The sequence below is a fragment of the Oncorhynchus mykiss genome, chromosome 1, assembly GCF_057628025.1.
Source record: "Oncorhynchus mykiss isolate SJ-2025 chromosome 1, ASM5762802v1, whole genome shotgun sequence".
Lineage (NCBI taxonomy): Eukaryota > Metazoa > Chordata > Actinopteri > Salmoniformes > Salmonidae > Oncorhynchus > Oncorhynchus mykiss.
This window is the reverse complement of record NC_143022.1, coordinates 37,273,008-37,296,813: the sequence shown is the minus strand read 5'-3', so window position 1 is coordinate 37,296,813 and position 23,806 is coordinate 37,273,008. Positions and strand designations below refer to the sequence as shown.

The 23,806-nt window shown below is 44.6% G+C and overlaps 1 protein-coding gene across 2 annotated transcripts; it reads right to left on the bottom strand.

The window, feature by feature from the left end:
* Positions 1-1,946: 1,946 nt before the first annotated feature.
* On the bottom strand, positions 1,947-23,083 carry LOC110521983 (nuclear factor of activated T-cells 5). 2 transcript variants are annotated; one of them, XM_090230136.1, is made up of 12 exons: positions 22,710-23,083; positions 15,333-15,461; positions 10,886-11,525; positions 10,537-10,720; positions 10,226-10,416; positions 9,959-10,131; positions 9,609-9,743; positions 9,412-9,464; positions 9,201-9,333; positions 8,861-9,045; positions 6,523-8,656; positions 1,947-6,389 (listed from the first exon to the last, which is right to left on the bottom strand). In XM_090230136.1, the coding sequence occupies exons 1-12, from the start codon at positions 22,780-22,782 to the stop codon at positions 6,094-6,096; spliced, it is 4,326 nt and encodes a 1,441-aa protein (XP_090086262.1). In that variant the 5' UTR covers positions 22,783-23,083; the 3' UTR covers positions 1,947-6,093. The 2 variants fall into 2 exon arrangements, with proteins under 2 accessions (XP_090086262.1, XP_021455694.3); XM_021600019.3 differs by having other exon boundaries at positions 8,861-9,042.
* Between the last annotated feature and the right edge of the window lie 723 nt (positions 23,084-23,806).

Here is a 23,806-nt window from a genome sequence, read left to right as displayed (position 1 = left end):
CTCAGTTGGTAGAGCATGGTGCATGCAACGTAAGGGTTGTGGTTTTGATTCCCATGGGGGACCAGCACACAAATCTATGCACTCAATTTAAGTCGCTCTAGTTAAGAGCGTCTGCTAAACGGTACATGTAAAAAAATATGTCTGAAGAAAGACACCACATGGAAAAAGTGGTAAGCAAGTTAGGTCCAAGCCAAATAATTGTGTTGGAGGTTTTATGATGCTTGTATTTAAATCAAAGTAGATACTTTAAGATTGTTCTATACATCAGTTGGGGTTGTAAGCTACAATATGAGGTCCTAAACATAGCATGAAAGCGGCTTCCTTGTAGCTGTGTGTGCTAATATAGTCAATGTTTTTTTTATTTATTTTTTTTATTTTACCTTTATTTAACCAGGCAAGTCAGTTAAGAACAAATTCTTATTTTCAATGACGGCCTGGGAACAGTGGGTTAACTGCCTGTTCAGGGGCAGAACGACAGATTTGTACCTTGTCAGCTCGGGGGTTTGAACTCGCAACCTTCCGGTTACTAGTCCAACGCTCTAACCACTAGGCTACCCTTGCCTTGGTGTAAGTTGAGCCAACAATCATGGGGTAAGTCTAGCAAATTGAAGTGTTTTCTTCTCACATGTAATGCAATGTATTATTGCTGGGATATGTTAGTGTACAAAAAAAATGATACAAAGTGTTTGTTAGGTGTTAAGCCTGTGTTAAAAGGTGCTTAAAATTATTAAAAGAAAAAAATGCTATTGTGTTAAATTGTAAATAAAGATAGACATGGTTTTAAAAAGGTAGTGGTAATATTTCATTCAGTACCGACACCTGCCCGCCCTTCCAGCATCACCACTCTGGACGGTTCTGACTTAGAATATGTGGACAACTACAAATACCTAGGTGTCTGGTTAGACTGTAAACTCTCCTTCCAGACTCACATTAAGCATCTCCAATCCAAAATTGAATCTAGAATCGGCGTCCTATTTCGTAAACATAGCATCCTTCACTCATGCTGTCAAACATACCCTCGTAAAACTGACTATCCTACCGATCGTTGACTTCGGCGATGTCATTTACAAAATAGCCTCCAACACTCTGCATCCAGTTTTCTGTGTAGTCTATCACAGTGCCATCTGTTTTGTCACCAAAGCCCCATATACTACCTACCACTGAGACCTGTTGGCTGGCTCTCGTTGGCTGGCTCTCGCTTCATATTCGTCGCCAAACCCACTGGCTCCAGGTCATCTGTAAGTGTTTGCTAGGTAAAGCCCCGCCTTATCTCAGCTCACTGGTCACCATAGCAGCACCCACCCATAGCATGTGCTCCAGCAGGTATATTTCACTGGCCAAAGCCAATTCCTCCTTTGGCCACCTTTCTTTCCAGTTCTCTGCTGCCAATGACTGGAACGAACTGCAGAAATCACTGAAGCTGGAGACTCATCTCCCTTCCTAGCTTTAAGCACCAGCTGTCAGAGCAGCTCACAGATCACTGCACCTGTACACATCTGTAAATAGCCCATCCAACTACCTCATCACCATACTGTTATTTATTTGATTTATTTTGCTCCTTTGCACCCCAGTATCTCTACTTGCACGTTCATCTTCTGCACATCTATCACTCCAGTGTTTAATTGCTATGTAATTATTTCACCACTATGGCCTATTTATTGCCTTTACCTCCCTTATCCTACCTCATTTGCACACACTGTATGTAGACTTTTTCCATTGTATTATTGACTGCATGTTTGTTTATTCCATGTGTGACTTGTTTGGCCAGGTCGCAGCCCCCCCCCCGGGGCACCTAATGCCATAGTCCCGCCCTGAAATCAGCTATCCCGGTTAATGCTTGATCTCATTGAATCTAGCCTTAAAGCTCTACAAAGAACAGTTGAACAGAGGAAACGTGAGACACAGGGTGAAATGTGAGTAAGCAAACTGACTAATAACACAGCTCACACTGTTCCAATAGGAGTCTTTATTACCACCTTTTCATCTCATGTCAAGCTCTTCACAGCAACAACAGTTATGCTGACAAACACACAGTTACGAGAGAATTCCACAACACCTGATCAGAACAATCTCCACCTCTTTTCCCTTTTACCTCACCATTATGAATCTCAACAGGCATGAAGTAGGGACACAAACAGGTATACAGTCAACGGATTAGGCTGCACAAAGTCCTTGATCAGTGGTTCCCAACTCGTCATTGAGTACCAAACGGCACACATTTTCATACCACCGGACTCAACTCATTGAGGGGCTGATGATTAAGCTGACAAGTTGATTCAGGTGTGCTTGTCTGGGGCTACAATAGAAATGTGGACTGTTGGGGGTACTGGAGGACTGGAATTGGAAACCACTATAGAGTTAGTGATCACACTTTAGACTTGCAACATAACTGCAACCAGGGATGGATGAAATGAAAACACATTAGGTGGTCATGTAACTAAAAGCAGAACACGGACACTGGCTAGACTGAAGTATGAGAAGTCAGATCATCTAGGGTAGAGGGACATCAGACAAGGGACATGAACAGTCCTGACAAAGGGGATCTGGTAAACGTACTACACTGATGGTTTGTCAAGGCACACTTGAGAAATTCACAACTGATAACCCCCCATCTCATATTTCAACATGGATATTAATGAGTTAATGACAAATAATGTGTGTGGAGAGCACGTGTGATATTTTGCCACCTTAAAGTTAACATTTTCAACTAGTATTTTCAAATGAATATGTAGTCATTCAAACAGTTAAACTAAGCAATCGATCAAGCCAAATAAGAGCGCTTGACCTTGGAACAGGAAACCAGACAGAACCACAAAACAATGTATTTCCACACATGTACAATGCACTGAACATTCAAGATTAGGCTACCTCATATTTCCTCTAAAAACAGTATATATAGTATAAAGTTACATTCATCACACAGAGGAGATACTCAGAGGTTGGCTTTTTCTGTTTGTATGGCTTAGTGAGGCACCATGTGCTCTTGAAAATCCCCAATAATAATGGAATGGAATGCTTGGACAGCAATGGAGGTGATTATCTATTGTGTTTAGGCCTCATTTATATTTTGAATGGGTGAAACCAAATGGGAGGTTGAAAATAGTTTTCTGTGGGTGGTCTCAGAGTATGTGCCACCATCTTTGACAAGCTGTATCTCATATGGAACTACACAATTACAACTCATTCTAAGTCTATGCTTGGAATGGTGTCCCTTGCATATATTCCATGTATATGGTTTGCACAGAATGAGAGTATAATCGTGACTATTGGCCCACGTTCTACATGAAGCGATCTAGTAGTATACACACCCCCAAACTGCACACTGGGTTTCAGTCCGACGTTTGAAAAATTATATACTGCATGTATATAAAACTGAACATCTGTTATAAAAATACTATGTAATCTGACTCATGGGTAAGAAACCTTCTAAATTACATTTTTAAATGGAGTAATCCTACTTTTTCAAGACAGAATGTAAACATGAGCATGTAGGAATCTGAGCAACAACCAAATGGTTCTCATTTCATCCGTTTGTGTCAATGGCTGCACTTAAACAGGAATCCCATTTGATGTTTTTTTTCACTAATTGGCCTTTTGACCAATCAGATTAGCTCTGGAAAAGATCTGGAATGATTGGTCAAAAGACCAATTAGTGGGGGGAAAATCTCAGAATTAGGCTGCTTGTATCTAAAGCAAAGTAGAGCAACATGGTTTAAAATGCATATTCATTTGGATGGATATGACAGAGGCAAAACTTTTGGGAGGAGAGTACCTTACCACATGTACAGTGCTATCCAATATTTGTATTATTTAAAGTTTGTAATTTGTACAAAAACAATGTTAATATTATCCATGAAAGCTGCATGATTTAAAATGAGTAAACCAATTACAAATGAGTAAACAAACATCAGGATATTTAAAAAATTGAACAAATATGACAAGTTTGAAAACAGGACACACTCCCCTCACACTGCCTGCTCACAGCAATTACTCCAGAAACACAATTCAGACTTTACCACAATATTAATATCAGTACTGTTGATGTGACATGAGTATAAATGTAAGTATAAACATCACATTAGAAGTGTCCATCACTGCTGCACATAGCACCATAGATAACATGAGAATAGCCATCTCTATGGCAAGTTTACACAGGCATCAAATTCTGACATTTTTTTCCACTCACATCTGATCTTTTTCAGATCTGATTGTTCAAAAGACCAATTACTGAAAAAAATAGATTAGAATTGGGCTGCCTGTGTAAACGCAGCCTAAGTAACAGATTTTAGGCCACCTTCCAATGTCCATACTAGCATACCACAGAGTACATGCCCTAAACATTGCTTTATAGTAAGTGGTATGGTAGTGTGGCTATTGTAGCAGAGTTTTTGTGTAGCAGTGAGTCCCTGGTGACAATGCACGGGACAGGTACTGTGTCTATTTCACACAGCTCTGCCCTGAACGCTGACAGTAGTGGTTCAACATCTGTCCGTACATGAACCAGAAACCAACCAAAAACTACAACCACACACACACACACACAAGACAAGGTAAAACACCAGTGGTTAACTTACACAGATTGTAAAATACAAGGTAAATAGTAGGCTACAGATAGCAATGTGCTGTACATTCTCCATAAAAATAACACACGCATAAATGTACACACACAATGTATCAGACCAAAAGAAAATTGTGTGTGCCAGAGATATGAAAGCTTATGAATAGTAGCTCGTTACAAATCAGAGACACACCAAAACGAACAATGTATACCCGCTATGGGAATGACGGTATTGACAGAGACACTGAATGGACCACTCAGTATAAATAGGCTTCAGATGAACACCTGACACAAACAATCTCATATATAATTCCAAAAATATAGTGAATGAAAAATGTATGAATGCATGGTCAATGTGTTTAAATGTATACCTTGACAACTTAAAAAAAGTATTATTTTTAAAATGGACATCAACCAGTACAATGTGACTAACCATAGAAAGCCTATGGATGGATATAAGGATTTGCTGGTCACACAAAACAGTTTATAAAGTGCTTAATGTTTAAAACCACCATTCTATTCACAATGAACTGGAAAGACTTCCAAGTCCAACTCTAAAATCCCCCCAAACGAAAGTCGCACGACATATGCAAATGCTGCAGAAACATGGAAAGCATCTGTAACCACTTGTAACAATAAGAGACCACACGGAGACTGAAATGTCAAAGCAACACCAGTTACACAGACTGCTGTGTGACCAGATACACACAGACTGCTGTGTGACCAGATACACACAGACTGCTGTGTGACCAGATACACACAGACTGCTGTGTGACCAGATACACACAGACTGCTGTGTGACCAGATACACACAGACTGCTGTGTGACCAGATACACACAGACTGCTGTGTGACCAGATACACACAGACTGCTGTGTGACCAGATACACACAGACTGCTGTGTGACCAGATACACACAGACTGCTGTGTGACCAGATACACACAGACTGCTGTGTGACCAGACACACACAAACTGCTGTGTGACCGGACTGAAGCCTTGCAATCACAAACAAGAACAGGGCGAGACACCTTTCTCTGCCCGCCTTCTTTCGCCCCTTTCCCTCAATAAAATCTCACCATCTCTTCTGTCTTTCTCTCTAGGTCCAACTTTCTGTGTCCCTCTCTCCTCCTCCCTCCCTCCACTCTTAGGCCATCAATAACACAGTACAGCATGAAAAAGAAGAACCACTGTATAAGTTAGACTGATGGATACCGGAGTTACTTTCCTTTGATTGAGCAAAAGGCGCAGTCACTCAACCAACTCCTCATCACAGCGCCTGTCCGTCTGTATGAATGCATGTACAATCACATCAAAATATGAGCCAAGGGCACAAGAGTACATTTGATAAAAATCTTTAAAAACATCACGACATGTTCTTAGCCTAGGGGGGCTCGTAGCATAGTGAGACACGTCTATCCCATTCTCTGCATCTGTGGGGGGGTTGTACTGTAAGCAGAACACACAACCTGTCCCGGTCTAAGAGTGGGCAGACGTCACAAGAACCCCCAGCAATGTGTCTGTGGTCCCAGTAATGATCACTGCTCCTGAAGACTGTCCAGCAGGTCCTCCATCTTCTGGGAGGTGGTCTGTAAGCTGGTCTGCATAAGGGTCGGCAGGCTAGGTTCTATGGCAGTCTGTATATTGGTCTGCATTGCAGTATGTATGTTTGTCTGCATTGGGGTCTGTAGGTTGGTCTGCATGGGTGTGGCTGTCTGGGCCATGTCTGAGTCCAGTAGAGACTGGATGTGGCTTGCCTGCACAGGGTTGGCGTTCTGGGGTTGGCTCTGGGCTGACAGTGTTGAACCAGTGGACGTCATCAGCTGGGAGGAATCTGCGGAGAAAGAGGACGATGTCACAAAGATTATTTTAACATTTGAAACAATTTATATAGTGTATATATACATAAATATTCCTCCATTACAGTCCACGATGAGTACTGATCCTGTCAGGTAAAGCAGTCTCACCGTTCTGGAGGCCGAACACAAAAAGGTTGGGTTGTCCTCCTGGCTGGCCGACATTCCTACTCACTCCCGTCTGGAACAGCTGCTCTGGGGGTCTCTGACCGGGGGGGGAGGCGGTACTCTGCAGCTCCACCACCCCCAGTCCGCTCTGCATCACAAAGATGGTTGCAGCTGCTGCAGCCTGGTTTTCTAGTTCCTGCGTAGCCATGTTGCTTTGCAGACCAGACAGAGAACCCTGTGGCAGGAACAGCTCCACCTGCTGGCTGTCAGGGCCACTGCCCGAGCTGGAGCTCACCTGCATAGGCTGCTGGCCCTGGAACAGGCCCTGCTGAGGGGGATTGATGGAGGCTGTGGTCCCCCCTACTGTGGAGCTCTGGTCCTGGAAGGACATGGGCTCTGCTGGGTCAGACCGGGCCACCCCTACCCTGATCCCGACCATGGTGGGCTGGGAGAACAGGAGGGGAGCAGGGGTGTCCTGGGGGTGAGGGGTGCTGCTGCCCATAGAGAGGCCCTGGGTACTGAAGAGGAGGGTTGGAGGCAGAGCCTGGGGGTTGAGGGAGGCGGTGCAGAGGAGCAGGTCTGTGGGCTGGGGCTGAGGGTGTTGGCTGGAGGACAGAGTGTTAGTTTGTAACAAGGAGCCTTGCTGAGCCATGGGAAGCTGCTGCTGGGTTTGCTGTGGTTGTGTCTGCTGGGGGGACTGCTGTTGGTCCATGGGGGTGCTCTGCTGCTGCTGGGTCTGAGACTGGAACACTGACACAGTCTGGGGATCACTGGCTGAAGTCTCCATGGAGGACAGGAATGCTAGCTGCTGCTGACTACCCTGGCTAGAGAGAGTGTTGGGAGAGAGGAACAGCGTGGACCCCGTGACGTGCTGCTCATTATCTCTGCTACCACTGGTCAGTACAGTGAGAGTGTTCTGGAGCAGGGCGGCCTGGACCTGGTGCTGCGGGCTGGGGGATTCCGACAGAGGCCTGGGGGACTGGAGGAGCTGCTGTGGGGGGGAGGTGTGGGAGGGCGGCTGGTGGGGGAAGCTGGAGGTCTGGATGTTGAGCAGCTCCCCAGCCTGCTGGAGGAGAGACACAGGCTGCTGCTGGGGATGAGACGAGGAGTGGATCTGGGGCTGGAGGAGCTCAGCCTGGAGCTGCTGCTGAAAGTTCTCCAACACCTGCTGCTGCTGCTGCTGCTGTTGTTGTTGCTGTAAGTGTTGCATGCTGCCTACTGCTTGGTTTTGTTGTTGTAGGTTGCCCAGTACTTGTTGTTGTTGCTGAAGTTGTTGATCCGGTAGCTGTATGTTTCCTAGGACCTGCTGCTGCTGTTGTTGTTGAAACTGTTGATGTTGTAATTGTTGCTGTTGTAGGTTCCCCAGTATCTGTTGTTGCTGTTGCAGTTGTTGATCCTGTGGCTGTATTAATAATTGTGGTTGTAGCTGTATGTTGCCAAGGACTTGATGCTGCTGTATCTGCTGTATCTGTTGTTGCTGCTGTATCTGTTGTTGCTGCTGTATCTGTTGCATGTTGCCAAGGATCTGCTGTTGTTGCAACTGCTGTTGTGTGGCCAGAGAGCCCTCAGTGCACCCCAGTCTCAGGCTGTTCATGGTGTCCTGTACGTTTTGCTGCAGGGAGTCAGTGGAGGACGCGGGGCTGTACAACACTGAGTTGAGTTGCTGCTGAGCCACTGCTGCCTCTAGGACCTGCTGTACCAGGCTGCTGCCCCCTGCCTGGAGCTCCCTTACTGCCCTCTCCAGCTGGGCCACCCCATCCTGGGGAAACAGGGGAACTTGGGGGGCCTGGGAGGGGGGCGCCATCTGGGACATTCCTACTACCATCATCCCGCTGCAGGAGTTGGAGGCCTCTTGAGGCAGGCTCTCCTGGGGGTCCCGGAGGAACTGCTGGGGTACCTCTGGGGGGACAGGGGGGAGGGTGGTAGTGTCACTGGAGACGGGGAAGGAGGTGATGGGGGCGATGTCCTGCTTCTGGATGGTGCTGAAGGGCTCCAGGGAGGGAAAGACAGGGGCATGGGGGAGGTCCATGTCCCCAGGCTGGAGGGGCATAGGGCCGGGGAAGGACTCTTTCCTAGGCGGGGTGCTGGAGCTCAGCTCAAGGGTCTGCTGGACTAAGATAAGGGTGTCAGAGGGTGGCTGAGGGAGGAGACAAAAAGAGAGTAATGAAATAATTTTGAAGAGAGGTATTTTCTAGAATCTACACACTTCCCTGCAAGTTGGCCATGACTCAAGATGTCTTCTTTGATTGTACAATTAATGGGTGATGTCCCAGCCAAACCATCTGATCTAAATGTACATACAAGGACCCTTGGTTAAATATGACCTGTATATTGCTCCTACCTTGAAGAGTGCTGTGGATGGGGTATTGCTGGAGACCTCCATAGGGGTGACCTCCTGTCGTTTAACCAGTTCGCCAGCAGACTGGGCAGGGTCAGAGGCCAGATAATTGATCTGGTCATGGAAGATGCAGGCCTTGGCCAGAGAAGAACCCTCTGTCTTCACAGACATGTTCAGGGACTTATCTGCTGTGGGATAAAACAGAAACACACACACAGTGTACTATATATATATATATATACACACACACACCACGCCATTACTCAAACCCATCCCTCCCTTCTTCATCCCATCGCTTACTACCTTCTATCCAAATAATGAAGGAAAGTATCAGCACACATACCTGAGTCTGGGATATACATGAAGGGCTGGATGTCATGTGACCTCCCGGCATTGGTCGTGATGTAGACGCCCACAGAGACAGGAGAGGAGACAGACAGGCTGTGGTATGGCGGAACCTTCACCACCACATGGTTCTGGAGGAAACAGAACATTGTCAGAATTAGAACAGTCAGCGCCGGGCCCGTATGCATTCCTCATGCATCAATATCTACCTGATGGAACAGCTCCATGTCAATCTCTGCCTCGGCCCGCCACGACTCATCATCTGGAAAGAAAAGGAATCAATGTCTTAACATGGTCACTATGAGGAGACGTCACAGACACCACCGAGAGAGGCAGAAAAGGATGCGAACAAAAGGAAAAGAAGACTGGGAAGACAGGAGGAAGACCGGCAGGTTAGTGCTGGTACCTGCTGAGTTCTCCTGGAAGATGACCTTGGTTCCTTTGAGGAAGTTCTTCCCTATGATGAACAGCTCCTCTCCTCCTCTCACTGAACAGCTGTGGAGACTCTTCTTCAGGATCTCTGGCACCCCTGCTGGCTGGGCTGGGGAAGCACACGCACACCGCAGAGTGTGAAGAATTGCTGTTCACAAAACCCTACCATTGACACTACGTTGTTGGCCAGCTTTCGTTCCAGCCCGACAAGAATATACAGAATTTAATGAACATCAAACCAACACATCCACATTCAAATGTACTTTTGACTGGGTAACCAGTTACTTGTGTTTGTATGAATAGGGCGATAGTTGGTTGACTCACTGCAGAGGATGGGTGACGAGGTGGTCTGTAGGGTTAAGACAGACCCATCAGGCTGGGGGATGTTGACCCTGAATGCCAGCCTGGCCCGGGTGCTCTTCTTCTTGGACCCGGCCACTCCTATACGAGCCTCCACGTCCGCGTTACGCAGCTTCAGGATCCCCACACAGTCAACCCTGTCAATATTCAACGTTACAGAACATTCAGATGATGAAACAAACACCGAACTGATATTCCAATGTTCATTAACTCAATGGATGAGTCCCTTACGCAAGTGACATGGCGCTGCTGGGCTCCAGAGGGACCTCTATGACGGTGGTTCCCTCGATGTCCACCTCCTTGCAGGCCGTGGTGTTGCGTCCTGTCACCCTGCAGGCCTGGTAGAACCCATGAGGCTTCACTCTGCCTGTGTCACTGGCCACAAACACCTGCAGCACCACCGGCTCACTGACGCCCTCTAACTGGAGAGAGAAAGGGGAGAAGATGGTGAGTAGAGGGCAAAACAGCTCAACCCAACATAGCACAATTGTCTACGGCTAACCAATGGTATATTTATATATATTTTATTAAGTGTCTCTCACCTTGACCGTGGGGAAGCCCTGTTGGGTGCGGTCTTTGACAGAGCCGCGGCTGCCCTCGGTCAGGTAGCGTGCCCGGTGCTGGGTCTCTGGCTGCACTAGGATCTTCAGCTCCTTGCCCTCACTCTTCTGGGGACACTGACTTGACAGCAGGCCTCCCTTCAGCAGCCACCCAGCCTCCAGAGAACTGAAGAGCACACAACATACTTCACTCAGAGGACCTCTTTATTAGGCCTCCAGGTGATGCCGCTGCTTTGCTGTGTGTGCAACAGAGTCAATGGTATGGCAACTTAAATCCTCATGCTCTTAGCAAAGGCACCTAAAAAGGAGACTAGCATTCTATTCAACCAACCTGGGCTTGGGGCTGGCCTTGTCTGGGCCCAGCTGAGACAGAACAAAGTGTGGGGCCGTGGCGCTGTCTGCATCAAACACGTCCATGCTGTCCTCTGGGGGTGCAGGTTTGGCCCCGGGCCGCTGGCGGGGGGTGCGTTTACGGGACTTGCGGGGCACCTCTGTGTTGTCGTTGTAGGAGTTGGAGCTGACCAGGCTGAAGTTGGAGGCCGAGTCGTCAGCCCAGATGCTGCTGCTGTGTTCTGAGTCTGGACCTGCTGGCCCGGCCGGGGCTGGATTCTCCTGGCAGGACATACTGCTGTCGTCAAACAGGTCTTCCGGAGGGGGGGAGATGCTCAACACTGGCCTCCGCTTAGAGGGGGTGTTCTGGGGCTGCTGCTGGGATCCCACCCCCCCTGCTCCTGGGTCTCCTTCTCCTGTTCCAGAGCTGGTCCCATTGCCGCCTCCACCTTCAGAGGCAGACAGAGCTCCCTCCACCCCTTCCCTCTCGGATCCTTCTGGGGCTCCGGACCCCTCTCTGGGGGCCCCACTGGGATGGTGGAGGAGGAGAGGAGGCTGGGACTGGTCCATGGCTGAGGTAGAAGGGGCCGAGCTGGGGCCTCCCGTGGCCAAAGAGGATGGAGAAGGGCTGGGTGAGGTGGCTGGATGGCGTGTGGACCGATCACATTGTTAGTATGGATGTCAATACAGAGCAGGCTATTCACGCAGCTGAATTTGTGCATGATTTGTCCAGAGTTTTCCCTCTTCCCAACTCTAAATTCATTTGACGTTGTTTGTGTGGCTAAATGCCCTCACTGTGCATGCCAGAGTTCTCTGGTGTCAGGCAAATTTTCTGAAGTTAAAGTTGAGAATGGTACAAATAGGCCCCAATCGAATGTTCTGTAATCAAAACTTGCTCAATAAAAAAATAATAAAATCAGTGACAAAACTGACATGCTTTGTTTACAAAAAACAAACGCAAGCTTTTAAAATTGTTACATACATTGCCCCCAAAAATAAAAACATCTGGTCAGTCAGACTTTCTTCTTAACAAATTTGCAGGTTAATGATACGGTGCCAAATTAAATGTAGAGGGGGGCTAGAGCAGTTTGTGCATATAATGGTAGTACTATACAGCAGCTGGTGCATACAGCAGTGGGTCTATACAGCAGTCTGAGCATGCCAATTGGAGGATTGGGTTGGGACTGAGCGTAGCCATGGCAACAGAATAAACAAGGCTCTGACCTATGGAGCAGTGACCTGCAGGCCATTTTATATGCAGATGCCCCCTGCCTCAGAGGGAGGGAACTTCCTGCAATACAAATGAGACAGCCAATGAGCAACAAGAGAGCTGATCAGTCATGACTCAATTTCCTGGCAATCAGCAAATTGGGTCAATTAAATACTGTGTGAGGATAGCGGATCCTTTTTATTTTAAGTGTCTTTTGATAAAACGATGATGCATGTAGTGCTTGCTTGGGCTAGCATGAAGCCAGCTCTCCAACTCTGAAAATGAGCTTGTGGTAGAAGCGGCCCCTAACCACCGATCTAGAATCAGATTACCCTAGCCTGGTACATGTATGGCATGACAAGAGTCAGAGGAGCTGGCTAAAACACATATAGATCTGGGACCAGTCTACCCTACACCCCAATCCTAACAGTAACCATTAAAGGGGTTGAGAATTATCTGATCCTCTACCAGTGGTTATAGGGTCAACTTCAACCTTATCCTGAGTTACTGTGCACAATGACAGCAGCCACATGACTACTGTGTTCAGTCAGTCAGCTTCCTCTGCTAAATGGTATGAATACTTTATCTACTTCCTCAGAGTCAGATGACCTCATGGATACCATTTTTATGTCTCTGCGTCCAGTTTGAAGGAAGTTAGAGGTAGTTTTGCAAGCCAATGCTGGCTAACTACTGTTAGAACAATGACTGGAAGTCTATGGTATCTGCTAGCATGCTTGCTAATACCCATGGACTTCCAGTCATTGCGCTAACGCTAGTTAGCAACTTCCTTCAAATCGCATGCTGATGGAACACTACATATTGTTTTTCTGATCTAATATAAATGACATCTCTTGAGATATTTTCTTTATGCTGGTCCACATGGTGTGTGTGTGTAATCTCATCTTCACTGAAAGTCTATCACAGACAGTTGATTCAGACAGGCGTGCTAATTCAGAAGTGCTAAAAGGACACAATAATTGCTTTGCTAATTATAGCCTAGCTCTTTTCACCTCTTCTCATCATCTAAGAATACAATTAAAACAATAGAAACTGACAGTAAAGGTTGTCTCTAGTGGCGGGGCTAATTTACATCGCTCCATCTAAGAGAGTTGAAAACGTAGGACAATGGGAAGAAAACAAAACCATTTTTAATCCAATTTTGATTAGACACACGAGACAGAGTGCAAGCAATACTAGCCTAATATGACTTTGGCTATAGGCTAATGCAAATATAAATATATATATAGAAATATATATATATATATACAGTGCCTTGCGAAAGTATTCGGCCCCCTTGAACTTTGCGACCTTTTGCCACATTTCAGGCTTCAAACATGAAGATATAAAACTGTATTTTTTTGTGATGAATCAACAACAAGTGGGACACAATCATGAAGTGGAACGACATTTATTGGATATTTCATACTTTTTTAACAAATCAAAAACTGAAAAATTGGGCGTGCAAAATTATTCAGCCCCTTTACTTTCAGTGCAGCAAACTCTCTCCAGAAGTTCAGTGAGGATCTCTGAATGATCCAATGTTGACCTAAATTACTAATGATGATAAATACAATCCACCTGTGTGTAATCAAGTCTCCGTATAAATGCACCTGCACTGTGATAGTCTCAGAGGTCCGTTAAAAGCGCAGAGAGCATCATGAAGAACAAGGAACACACCAGGCAGGTCCGAGAAACTGTTGTGAAGAAGTTTAAAGCCGGATTTGGATACAAAAATATTTCCCAAGCTTTAAACATCCCAAGGAGCACTGTGCAAGCGATAATATTGAAATGGAAGGAGTATCAGACCACTGCAAATCTACCAAGACCTGGCCGTCCCTCTAAACTTCCAGCTCATACAAGGAGAAGACTGATCAGAGATGCAGCCAAGAGGCCCATGATCACTGGATGAACTGCAGAGATCTACAGCTGAGGTGGGAGACTCTGTCCATAGGACAACAATCAGTCGTATATTGCACAAATCTGGCCTTTATGGAAGAGTGGCAAGAAGAAAGCCATTTCTTAAAGATATCCATAAAAAGTGTTGTTTAAAGTTTGCCACAAGCCACCTGGGAGACACACCAAACATGTGGAAGAAGGTGCTCTGGTCAGATGAAACCAAAATTGAACTTTTTGGCAACAATGCAAAACGTTATGTTTGGCGTAAAAGCAACACAGCTGAACACACCATCCCCACTGTCAAACATGGTGGTGGCAGCATCATGGTTTGGGCCTGCTTTTCTTCAGCAGGGACAGGGAAGATGGTTAAAATTGATGGGAAGATGGATGGAGCCAAATACAGGACCATTCTGGAAGAAAACCTGATGGAGTCTGCAAAAGACCTGAGACTGGGACGGAGATTTGTCTTCCAACAAGACAATGATCCAAAACATAAAGCAAAATCTACAATGGAATGGTTCAAAAATAAACATATCCAGCTGTTAGAATGGCCAAGTCAAAGTCCAGACCTGAATCCAATCGAGAATCTGTGGAAAGAACTGAAAACTGCTGTTCACAAATGCTCTCCATCCAACCTCACTGAGCTCGAGCTGTTTTGCAAGGAGGAATGGGAAAAAATGTCAGTCTCTCGATGTGCAAAACTGATAGAGACATACCCCAAGCGACTTACAGCTGTAATCGCAGCAAAAGGTGGCGCTACAAAGTATTAACTTAAGGGGGCTGAATAATTTTGCACGCCCAATTTTTCAGTTTTTGATTTGTTAAAAAAGTTTGAAATATCCAATAAATGTCGTTCCACTTCATGATTGTGTCCCACTTGTTGGTGATTCTTCACAAAAAAATACAGTTTTATATCTTTATGTTTGAAGCCTGAAATGTGGCAAAAGGTCGCACAGTTCAAGGGGGCCGAATACTTTCGCAAGGCACTGTATATATATATATATATATATATATATATTTATATTTGCATTAGCCTATAGCCAAAGTCATATTAGGCTATATATATATATATATAAACCAGGGCCATGTTCGTTCATTCAAACAAAACAATATTTATTCTCAATCTCTTGCACCTGTCCTGTCTACAGTAACCATGGCCCACAATTGAAAACTCAATTTCCCAGAATACACCACCACTAGCACCAACTGCCCCACAGGCACTCAGCAGGAACGGTGGAAGTAGACTAGCATGAAGTTGTCCACTAGACACTGAACTAAGGTCAGTCTTATGTTCTGCCCCCTAATAATCTAGGTGAGGATACAGACAGAGTGAAGAGCTAACCTGAGGCCATGGCTGCAGAAGGGGGCGGTCCGGCCTCTCCCCCACTCTTCTGGCTCATGGTGGGTGTGTCTGTCTGCGAGGAGGACGACTGCAGCTGGAGCTCCTTAGGGAGGAGGTCATACACAGACTCTGGTGAGGAGGAGAGAAATCACGGGGTTTGTTAGTGCACCAGAAACCACCAACAACCAACTAGTTACTGTTTTAAAAGTGGGAGGTCACCTGGTTGCTAAGAAACAACCCATAAACACCCTGATATAGATATATCTGTCGTGAATGTGCAGTTTATCCATCCACCATATGCAGCCTATCAAGCGGTCATCTAATATGCCTGTGATACAGTCAACGCCAGCAGCATAGTGAGACGGACACAATCTCTGGCTCTGGGATGTCAGCCCTGAGACACACACACACAAAGAGCTGCACTACAACCACTGTGGGAGGGGGGACTTCCAGCCAGCATATGGTACAGTACAGCACTCATGTTCTGCTTCATCCAATTCATTTTTAAAGTGTCTCGACTCCGCCCACGAGGCGTACAACGGCCTACATTAGGACTAGCCTGCCTGCTGCCGGTTAAGTGGGACTTTTTTGTAACACCACCACCCTCTGTGGTCATGGTCTCTGTTGGTATGTGTCTATTGTGTTCTGTTCCACTGAGTTAGAGTGAGAGAGTGGGCCCTTGTGAATGCTGATGGAGGGATGACGATCTAGCATGACCTCAGCCTTGTGCGAGTCACACTAACGACTGTCAGGTCAGGGCCAAGTGCAGGAGCTGCTCCACTGGCACTCAGTCTCTCGCCTACACTTCCACACTCACCGCTCTCCTTTTCCATAGTAGGTGGGGTCTGCTAATTTTCTATGGAAATTAGACATTTGCAAAAGCCCCACTGTTTGCATAAGACACCAACAGGAAAAAAATGTGATTGGTGAAGATTTTGAAAGAGAGATTTTGAAAGAGAGAGATTGGCTAAGCCTATTAATACACTACCTATTTATTTGGACAGTGAAGCTAAAATGTTTAATTTGGCTCTACTCCAGCATTTTGGATTCGAGGTCAAATTTTTCACATGAAAAACAGAATGTCATACATATTTTGTTTTACCATTTAGAAATGACATCACTTTATGCATCTAGTCCACCCATTTGCAAGTGTCTTAAGTATTTGGACAGATTTAGTTAGTGTATTAAAAGATCAAAAGAGTAGCGTTTGGTCCCATATTCCTAGAACGCAATGACCACATCAAGCTTGTGACTACAAACCTATTGGATGCATCAGCAGTTTGTTTTGGTTGCGTTTCAAATTATCTTGTGCCCAATAGAATGGTAAATCATGTATTGTGACATTTTGGGGTCACTTTTATTGTAAATATGAATAGGTTTTTGAACACTTCTACATTAATGTGCATGCTACCATGACTACAGATAATGATAATTGAATCGTGAATAATGAGTGAGAAGACATGCAAACCTTGCACCATTATCAATAACAGTTGAAGTCGGAAGTTTACATACACTTTGGTTGGAGTCATTATAACTCGTTTTTCAACCACTCCACTAATTTCTTGTTAACAAAGTATAGTTTTGGTAAGTCGGTTAGGACATCTACTTTGTGCATGACACAAGTAATTTTTCCAACAATTGTTAACAGATGGATTATTTCACTGTATCACAATTCCAGTAGGTCAGAAGTTTACATACACAATGTTGACTTTGCATTTAAACAGCTTGGAAAATTCCAGAAAATTATGTCATGGCTTTAGAAGCTTCTACTAGGCTAATTGACATAATTTGAGTTAATTGGAGTTGTACCTGTGGATGTATTTCAAGGCCGACCTTCAAACTCAGTGCCTCTTTGCTTGACATCATGGGAAAATCAAAAGAAATCAGCCAAGACCTCAGAAAATAATTGTAGACCTCCACAAGTCTGGTTCATCCTTGGGAGCAATTTCCAAATGCCTGAAGGTACCACGTTCATCTGTACAAACAATAGTACAGATGTATAAACACCATGGGACCACGCAGCCGTCATACTGCTCAGGAAGGAGACGTGTTCTGTCTCCTAGAGATGAACGTATTTTGATGCGAAAAGTGCAAATCAATCCCAGAACTACAGAAAAGGATCTTGTGAAGATGCTGGAAGAAACAGGTACAAAAGTATCTATATCCACAGTCAAACAAGTCCTATTTCGACATAACCTGAAGGCTGCTCAGCAAGGATGAAGCCACTGCTCCAAAATCACTACAGTTTGCAACTGCACACAGGGACAAAGACGGTACTATTTGGAGAAATGTCCTCTGGTCTGATGAAACAAAAATAGAATTGTTTGGCCATAATGACCATCGTTATGTTTGGAGGAAAAGGGGGAGGCTTGCAAGCCGAAGAACACCTTCCCAACCGTGAAGGACGGGTGTGACAGCATCATGTTGTGGGGGTGCTTTGCTGCAGGAGGGACTGGTGCACTTCACAAAATAGATGGCATCCTGAGGCAGGAAAATTATATGTGGATAACAAACATCAGTCAGGAAGTTAAAGCTTGGTCGCAAATGGGTCTTCCAAATGGACAATGACCCCAAGCATACTTCCAAAGTTGTGGCAAAAGGGCTTAAGGACAACAAAGTCAAGGTATTGGAGTGGCCATCATAAAGCCCTGACCTCAATCCCATAGCAAATTTGTGGGCAGAACTGAAAATGTTTATGTGAGCAAGGAGGCCTACAAACCTGACTCAGTTACAGCTTTGTCAGGAGGAATGGGACAGAATTCACCCAACTTATTGTGGGAAGCTTGTGGAAGGCTACCTGAAACGTTTGACCCAAGTTAAACAATTTAAAGGCAATGCTACCAAATACTAATTGAGTGTATGTAAACTTCTGACCCACTGGGAATGTGATGAAAGAAATAAAAGCTGAAATAAATAATTCTCTCTACTATCATTCTGACATTTCACATTCTTAAAATAAAGTGGTGATCCTAACTGACCTAAAACAGGGAATTTTTACTAGGATTAAATGTCAGGAATTGTGAAAAACTGAGTGTATTTGTGCTTTTAACTTTCTCACTCATCATTCAGGATTATCCGTAATCATGGTAGCATCTAGATTAACGTTCAGAAACATATTCTGTTACAATAAAAGTGCCTCCAAAATGACAATACATTATTACCATTCATGTGTTTTGGGCACAACATAATCCGACACACAACCTAAACAAACTGCATATGAATCCAACACGTTTGCGGAGTCACACGCTTGACGTAGTCCTTGTGTGCTAGGAATATGGGACCAAATACTAAACTTTTGACCAAAATTAATACACTATATGTGAATTTCTCCAAATACTTATGACGCCTTGAAGACTAGATACATAAAGTGCTGTCATTTCTAAACGCTTCACCCCATAATGAAAATTCCCTCAAATTAAAGCTGACAGTCTGCACTTAACCTCAGTCATTGTATCATTTCAAATGAAACTGCTGGAGTACAGAGCCAAAAACAACAACTGTCCAAATATTTTTGGACCTCAATGTATTTAGGGGAGCCTCCTCTATGTGAAGCAGTACGTTATAACAGTTCTCTGATTAGCCTAGGCCAACAAGTCAGCCAAGTCCAGCATACATCCCCTGTTACAATCCGATTACCTCACCACATACTTACTGTATGTTATGTAGCTGGCTACACGCTGCTCACATTACGTTAGCTTTGAAGCTGTGCCAAGCCAACGGTCAGACTTTATTGTTCGCAGCTGGCCCTTTACTTTGATGACACAGAAATATGTTGGCCCACAAGCAGACGCCAAGAATCCACCACAGTCTCTTGCAATGCCCCGGCATCTAACATGCATCTTAAACTCATAGGTAATCTTGCATGCGTAGACTTCACAGCTACAGACTATGCAATATTTAGAGATTAACGCAGAGTAAAGACAAAGATCCTATCCACTCCGCAGTATATACTTACATGGCAAAATCAAAGCCAGACATTGAAATACAAAAGGCTGCCTATGTCATGGATGGCATAGCCTTGATCAATTTGTGATGATGATATAAGGTGTAGCCAGTCTACAAACAGTAAACCACTTGAGATGTGTTCATTAGAAGTGTTTATGAAGCAGCAACACTGCTATCGGCCTCAGCCAATTACTGTCATATAAATAGGCTACACACACCTCATCACGTCAGACAGCAGCACCATATGGCCAGCCCCTGTTAGCATGGCATGGCCACTAATACACTGGCTCATTAGTGTAACACAAACAGGGTCCAGGCAGATGTCTGAACCAGTGTCAGGAGACAGGTAGTCCATGCACAGAGCATCTGTGAACTCTGGTGAAAGACCAAGTTCAGAGAAAACAAAAAGAAACATTTTGAATTAAGCCCGTCAGCCTACATGTGGAGAAAAAACAGCAGTAGTGCGTCGCTGCAAGCCCAGCTAGGCCTAGATGACTAGCCAACGACGAATAAGAGAGAGGTCCAAAACCACTAGCAAACCTCATGCACCAAGACAGCGCAGTGTACATTTTTACTGAAAGGTTTTGCATGGCAGCCATATCTGCCACCTGTAGAAGGTCTTTAAACTAAAACCCCCCAGGCTTTGATCACTTCCAGACACAGCTGGACTGAAAGAGTAGTGGACTGAGCAGAGAGGACAATGGAGCCTGTTCATAGCAGTGTTATCACAAGAGCAGCCATGACTCAGTCAGCACCAACCAGACACCACATAAACTGGCCAAGTAGCTAGATAATATAGCTACTGTATCATATAACTCATTCTGGGTAGATCACGATTTAAACATTCCATCCACTTCACTCTACTTCACTTTTGACAAGGCCTGCAAATGAATTAAGGTGAACTTGGCAAAAACACACCCATCCACAGACATGTGCAAGCACACAAAGATTATTTTCATAAATGTGATACATTTTATGACTGCTGCAAGACTAACTGCTTCTGAATCCGATAAGACCACTTTCACTCATCTGAAACAATCAGAACCTGCTTGTAACCTGCTATGTACCCAAATGCTTGCCAAAGTTCTAGTTTGATTCTCAGTATTTGGTTTGCCTAAGGCAATGGGGTTGGCTAAGGATAGCAGCTAGCTAGCAGATCCAACCCGCTTGCTTACAGCTGCACTAGGGTCGGACAGACTTCCTGGGTAGATTAAGACACCATAGAGCTGACGTGAGATGTCTCTGAAAATGTACCTCAATCCAGGGATGAAAAATGCATTGTGCTGCAGCATTATCCTAACTGATACATACTGTCCTTCTCGTCCTCATACTAGGCAGGAGAGGCTATATGGACACGCCCGGTTCCCAAAATTAATGGTGTATGTTGCGCAGCTGAGAGTCGAGTTTGGAGACGAATAGATTCAGATCAGTCAACCGTCCTGATAAGCTCTTCCCAAGCTAATGTATGTTGACTAGCTGACAACAGCAGCAGCATGGCGCTAGTTAAAACTTGTAAAAGAAAGTGATGTTTATTTTGATGGGCGAGGAAGAAATAACTAAAGTCACCATGTGGATTTGGTCACCATCTCCAATGTTCCACCCCACTTGATTTGATTTCAAATAGGATAGTAGACTACACGAGAAATAACCTGTAATATTGGTAGTAGTCATCTAGAAGTCACCATGATACAGTCTACACTGTTCAATGGGGAGAGTTTGCGCTGCAAGCCGACAACACGGGGCAGTGTCCTTCGCTCCCGCTTGTTGCTGTAACGAGAGGGATGTAGCTAGATATTGTAGCCAATATCAGGCCAGGGTGACAGGTAAAGCATATGTATTATAGTGATTGTCACCGAAAATGTATAACTACGGCATTAATGTCTAACATTGCTGATAAAAATGATTCTGAACACTCCTAAGTCCCAATTTTGTCAGACAAGTTTCAAATTCTTGAAGTTTCTAGACACAAGCCTAAACTAGCTAGCTGGGAAGGACTCATGAGGACGACTGACTGAACTGACTGGACCGAATCTGTTCGTCTCCACTCTCGCTGTGCAACAAACGCCATCAATCTGGGCACCAGGCATGTCCGTGCAGCAGCAGCCACAGCAGAGATTTTGGAATGGCAGTGTCAGCCAAATCAGCTCCTTTGTTGTTCAACGCCATGTGCCATTCAAAATGGCTGCTATGGCTTCTGCCATCTAGCACGAGGACGAAAACGGCAGTTTAATTAAACTAGCAGACGTTCAGCCTTGGTGTAACAGTTGGGATAATGGGACAATTCAGATTACACCGCATTTCTCAACTTTTTGCAAGACATATCTCACACTGGCTCTGTGGTGTCTTGGTGTTTTCACACTTGGTCCTTTTCAGCTACATTGGTTCCCTTTTTAGTGCAATGTGAACACAAAACTGTCCAGGTTCACTTGTCATTATTTCCACACCAAACACTATAGGCTACTGCAGAACCATTTCCCCTGCCATAGGCCCTCACATTAGTCCCACAAACTAAAAAGTTCAATTACAGCATTATTATTTCTGCTATTATTCTTCTGCCATTTATCCGGTTACCAGTCATTTATACATGTAAATATTATAATTTGATTCTAATTAGTAGGTCTTATTTTGCAACTAAATGTAAACAATTGTCTTCCAAAATGTATGAAGGTACATCCCTGGCTGTCCAATAACAGGTTGTGATGGTATGGCTTGTCCAGCACTGTGCATTTACCCAGAGTGCATTGAGCGAATGTTGGAAAAAGATCATGGTTCCTTTCGAAACATAGCAACATGAATGCAAAGAGGACTGTCCACAAAAATGTTGAACTGTCAAGAAAGTCCTAACTCAAAGGCAAGAGCAGTGTGAATATAAAGACTTATTTAGCTTTGTTTTCACACTTGAGTTCACTTTAAAGAGGACTGAGATCAGTTATTTAAAAAAAAAGAGGACTATATCTGAAAACACCCGTAATTTACACAGAAAGCCTTTCCGACGCTAGTGCAGCTGTATTCAAGCGGGCCGGATCTGCTGACTAGATAGCTAACAGCTTAACTAAAGACTGCTAGCTAAATAGCTAGCTAAGGTTCGCGAACAATCGTGACAAATTCAGCAAGCAATCGAGGGGTTTGTGACAATGCAACCTGTACCTAACGTTTAAATACTGTAACCATGGCATAGTCATGGGGGACCGAACCACGAGTGTACCGGGGGAAAACAATAACACAACACGCCTCCTACTGCTCCCTAACGTTAGCTGTTAGTTGGTCCATCATGCACTCATTAGTTAACTAGCTAGCTATAAGCAAAACTAGCTGCTGCTAACGTTAGCTATCTAGCCAACTAACGTGATCTATCCGTTCATCAGTCTTAGTCCAAAACAATGGCAATACAATACAAAGGCAACCATGTCATAACATGTATAGAAGTCTTACCTTTGGAGTAAAGGGATTTGGGGGAATTAAGGTCGAGATCAGCGCTGAGAAGGGATATAAAATCAGAGGGCATCGCAGCGCTTCATGGAGGGATGCGTAGCGGACGCCCTCTAACAGTACTATGGATCAGAACGAAGCCAGCTAACGTTAGTGAGCAATGAATAAAAAAAAATAAAAGGTCTACAAACAGGCAATATTGCGTCTGGGGGGCAAATTGTGTTAAGCAATACAAGTGTAATAGTCCCAGATAACCGTTAATTAGCGCGTAACACGTTTGTTATGTTGTTTTTTATGCCTAGACTCACAGTTGCTATGCTAATGCCGCGTTCACGTGTTATCGGAAACTCCTAGTTCCTACTGAGAAGGGGGAAGCTGAAGCCCAATATGGCGACCGGAGCACAGATACACAAGGCGAGGCGTGGCTTAACATGGCCACGCCCCCAAGAAGGGAGCAGAGATAGGGTACCTTTACTCCCATGTAATTCATAATGTAATTAACCTAAATTTGGCATCATCCGAAGCAAACTAGCAAAACGTTTGTCGTTTCAATAAACGTTTTCAGCAGCATCACTTGTCGTTATTAATATACTTGGCTGTCACAACACATTATTTGCATGATACTTATTCTGCTACTCTGTGTTATCCGACCTGCTAACACTGACAGTAAAGCTGTCACATTATACTTATGTCACTGTTTGTTTACCCCTAGCTTTTTGCCGGATCTAATTCACAAGTCTTAGATATGTCACGTATTTACTTCCAGTCTTTGCCTACCCTTGAACAGTCATTAGAAAACTTGATTCTTGTTAGCATGTCTATATGTCCTTTCAACTTGCCAGAGACCAGTGGTGCAGACAACCCTACCAAGTTGTCCAAAGTAGCCTATGGTGATATCTACACCTACATAGCGAGTTAGATATAAACAAGTGTTAGCTTGCAATTTACTCTGAAATCAGTGCTTCGAACACACAAATGTATATTTTATTTATTTTATTTCACCTTTATTTAACCAGGTAGGCTAGTTGAGAACAAGTTTTCATTTACAACTGCGACCTGGCCAAGATAAAGCAAAGCAGTGTGACACAAACAACAACAGA

Excerpts from the sequence above, each read along its gene's own strand:
- LOC110521983 (XM_090230136.1), bottom strand. The coding sequence starts at position 22,782 with ATGCCCTCTGATTTTATATCCCTTCTCAGCGCTGATCTCGACCTTAAT. Across the intron at positions 9,744-9,958 it reads CTCGTCACCCATCCTCTGCA|CCCAGCCAGCAGGGGTGCCA; the intron begins GTGAGTCAACCA and ends GTGCTTCCCCAG. Across the intron at positions 9,334-9,411 it reads ACATGGAGCTGTTCCATCAG|AACCATGTGGTGGTGAAGGT; the intron begins GTAGATATTGAT and ends TGTTTCCTCCAG.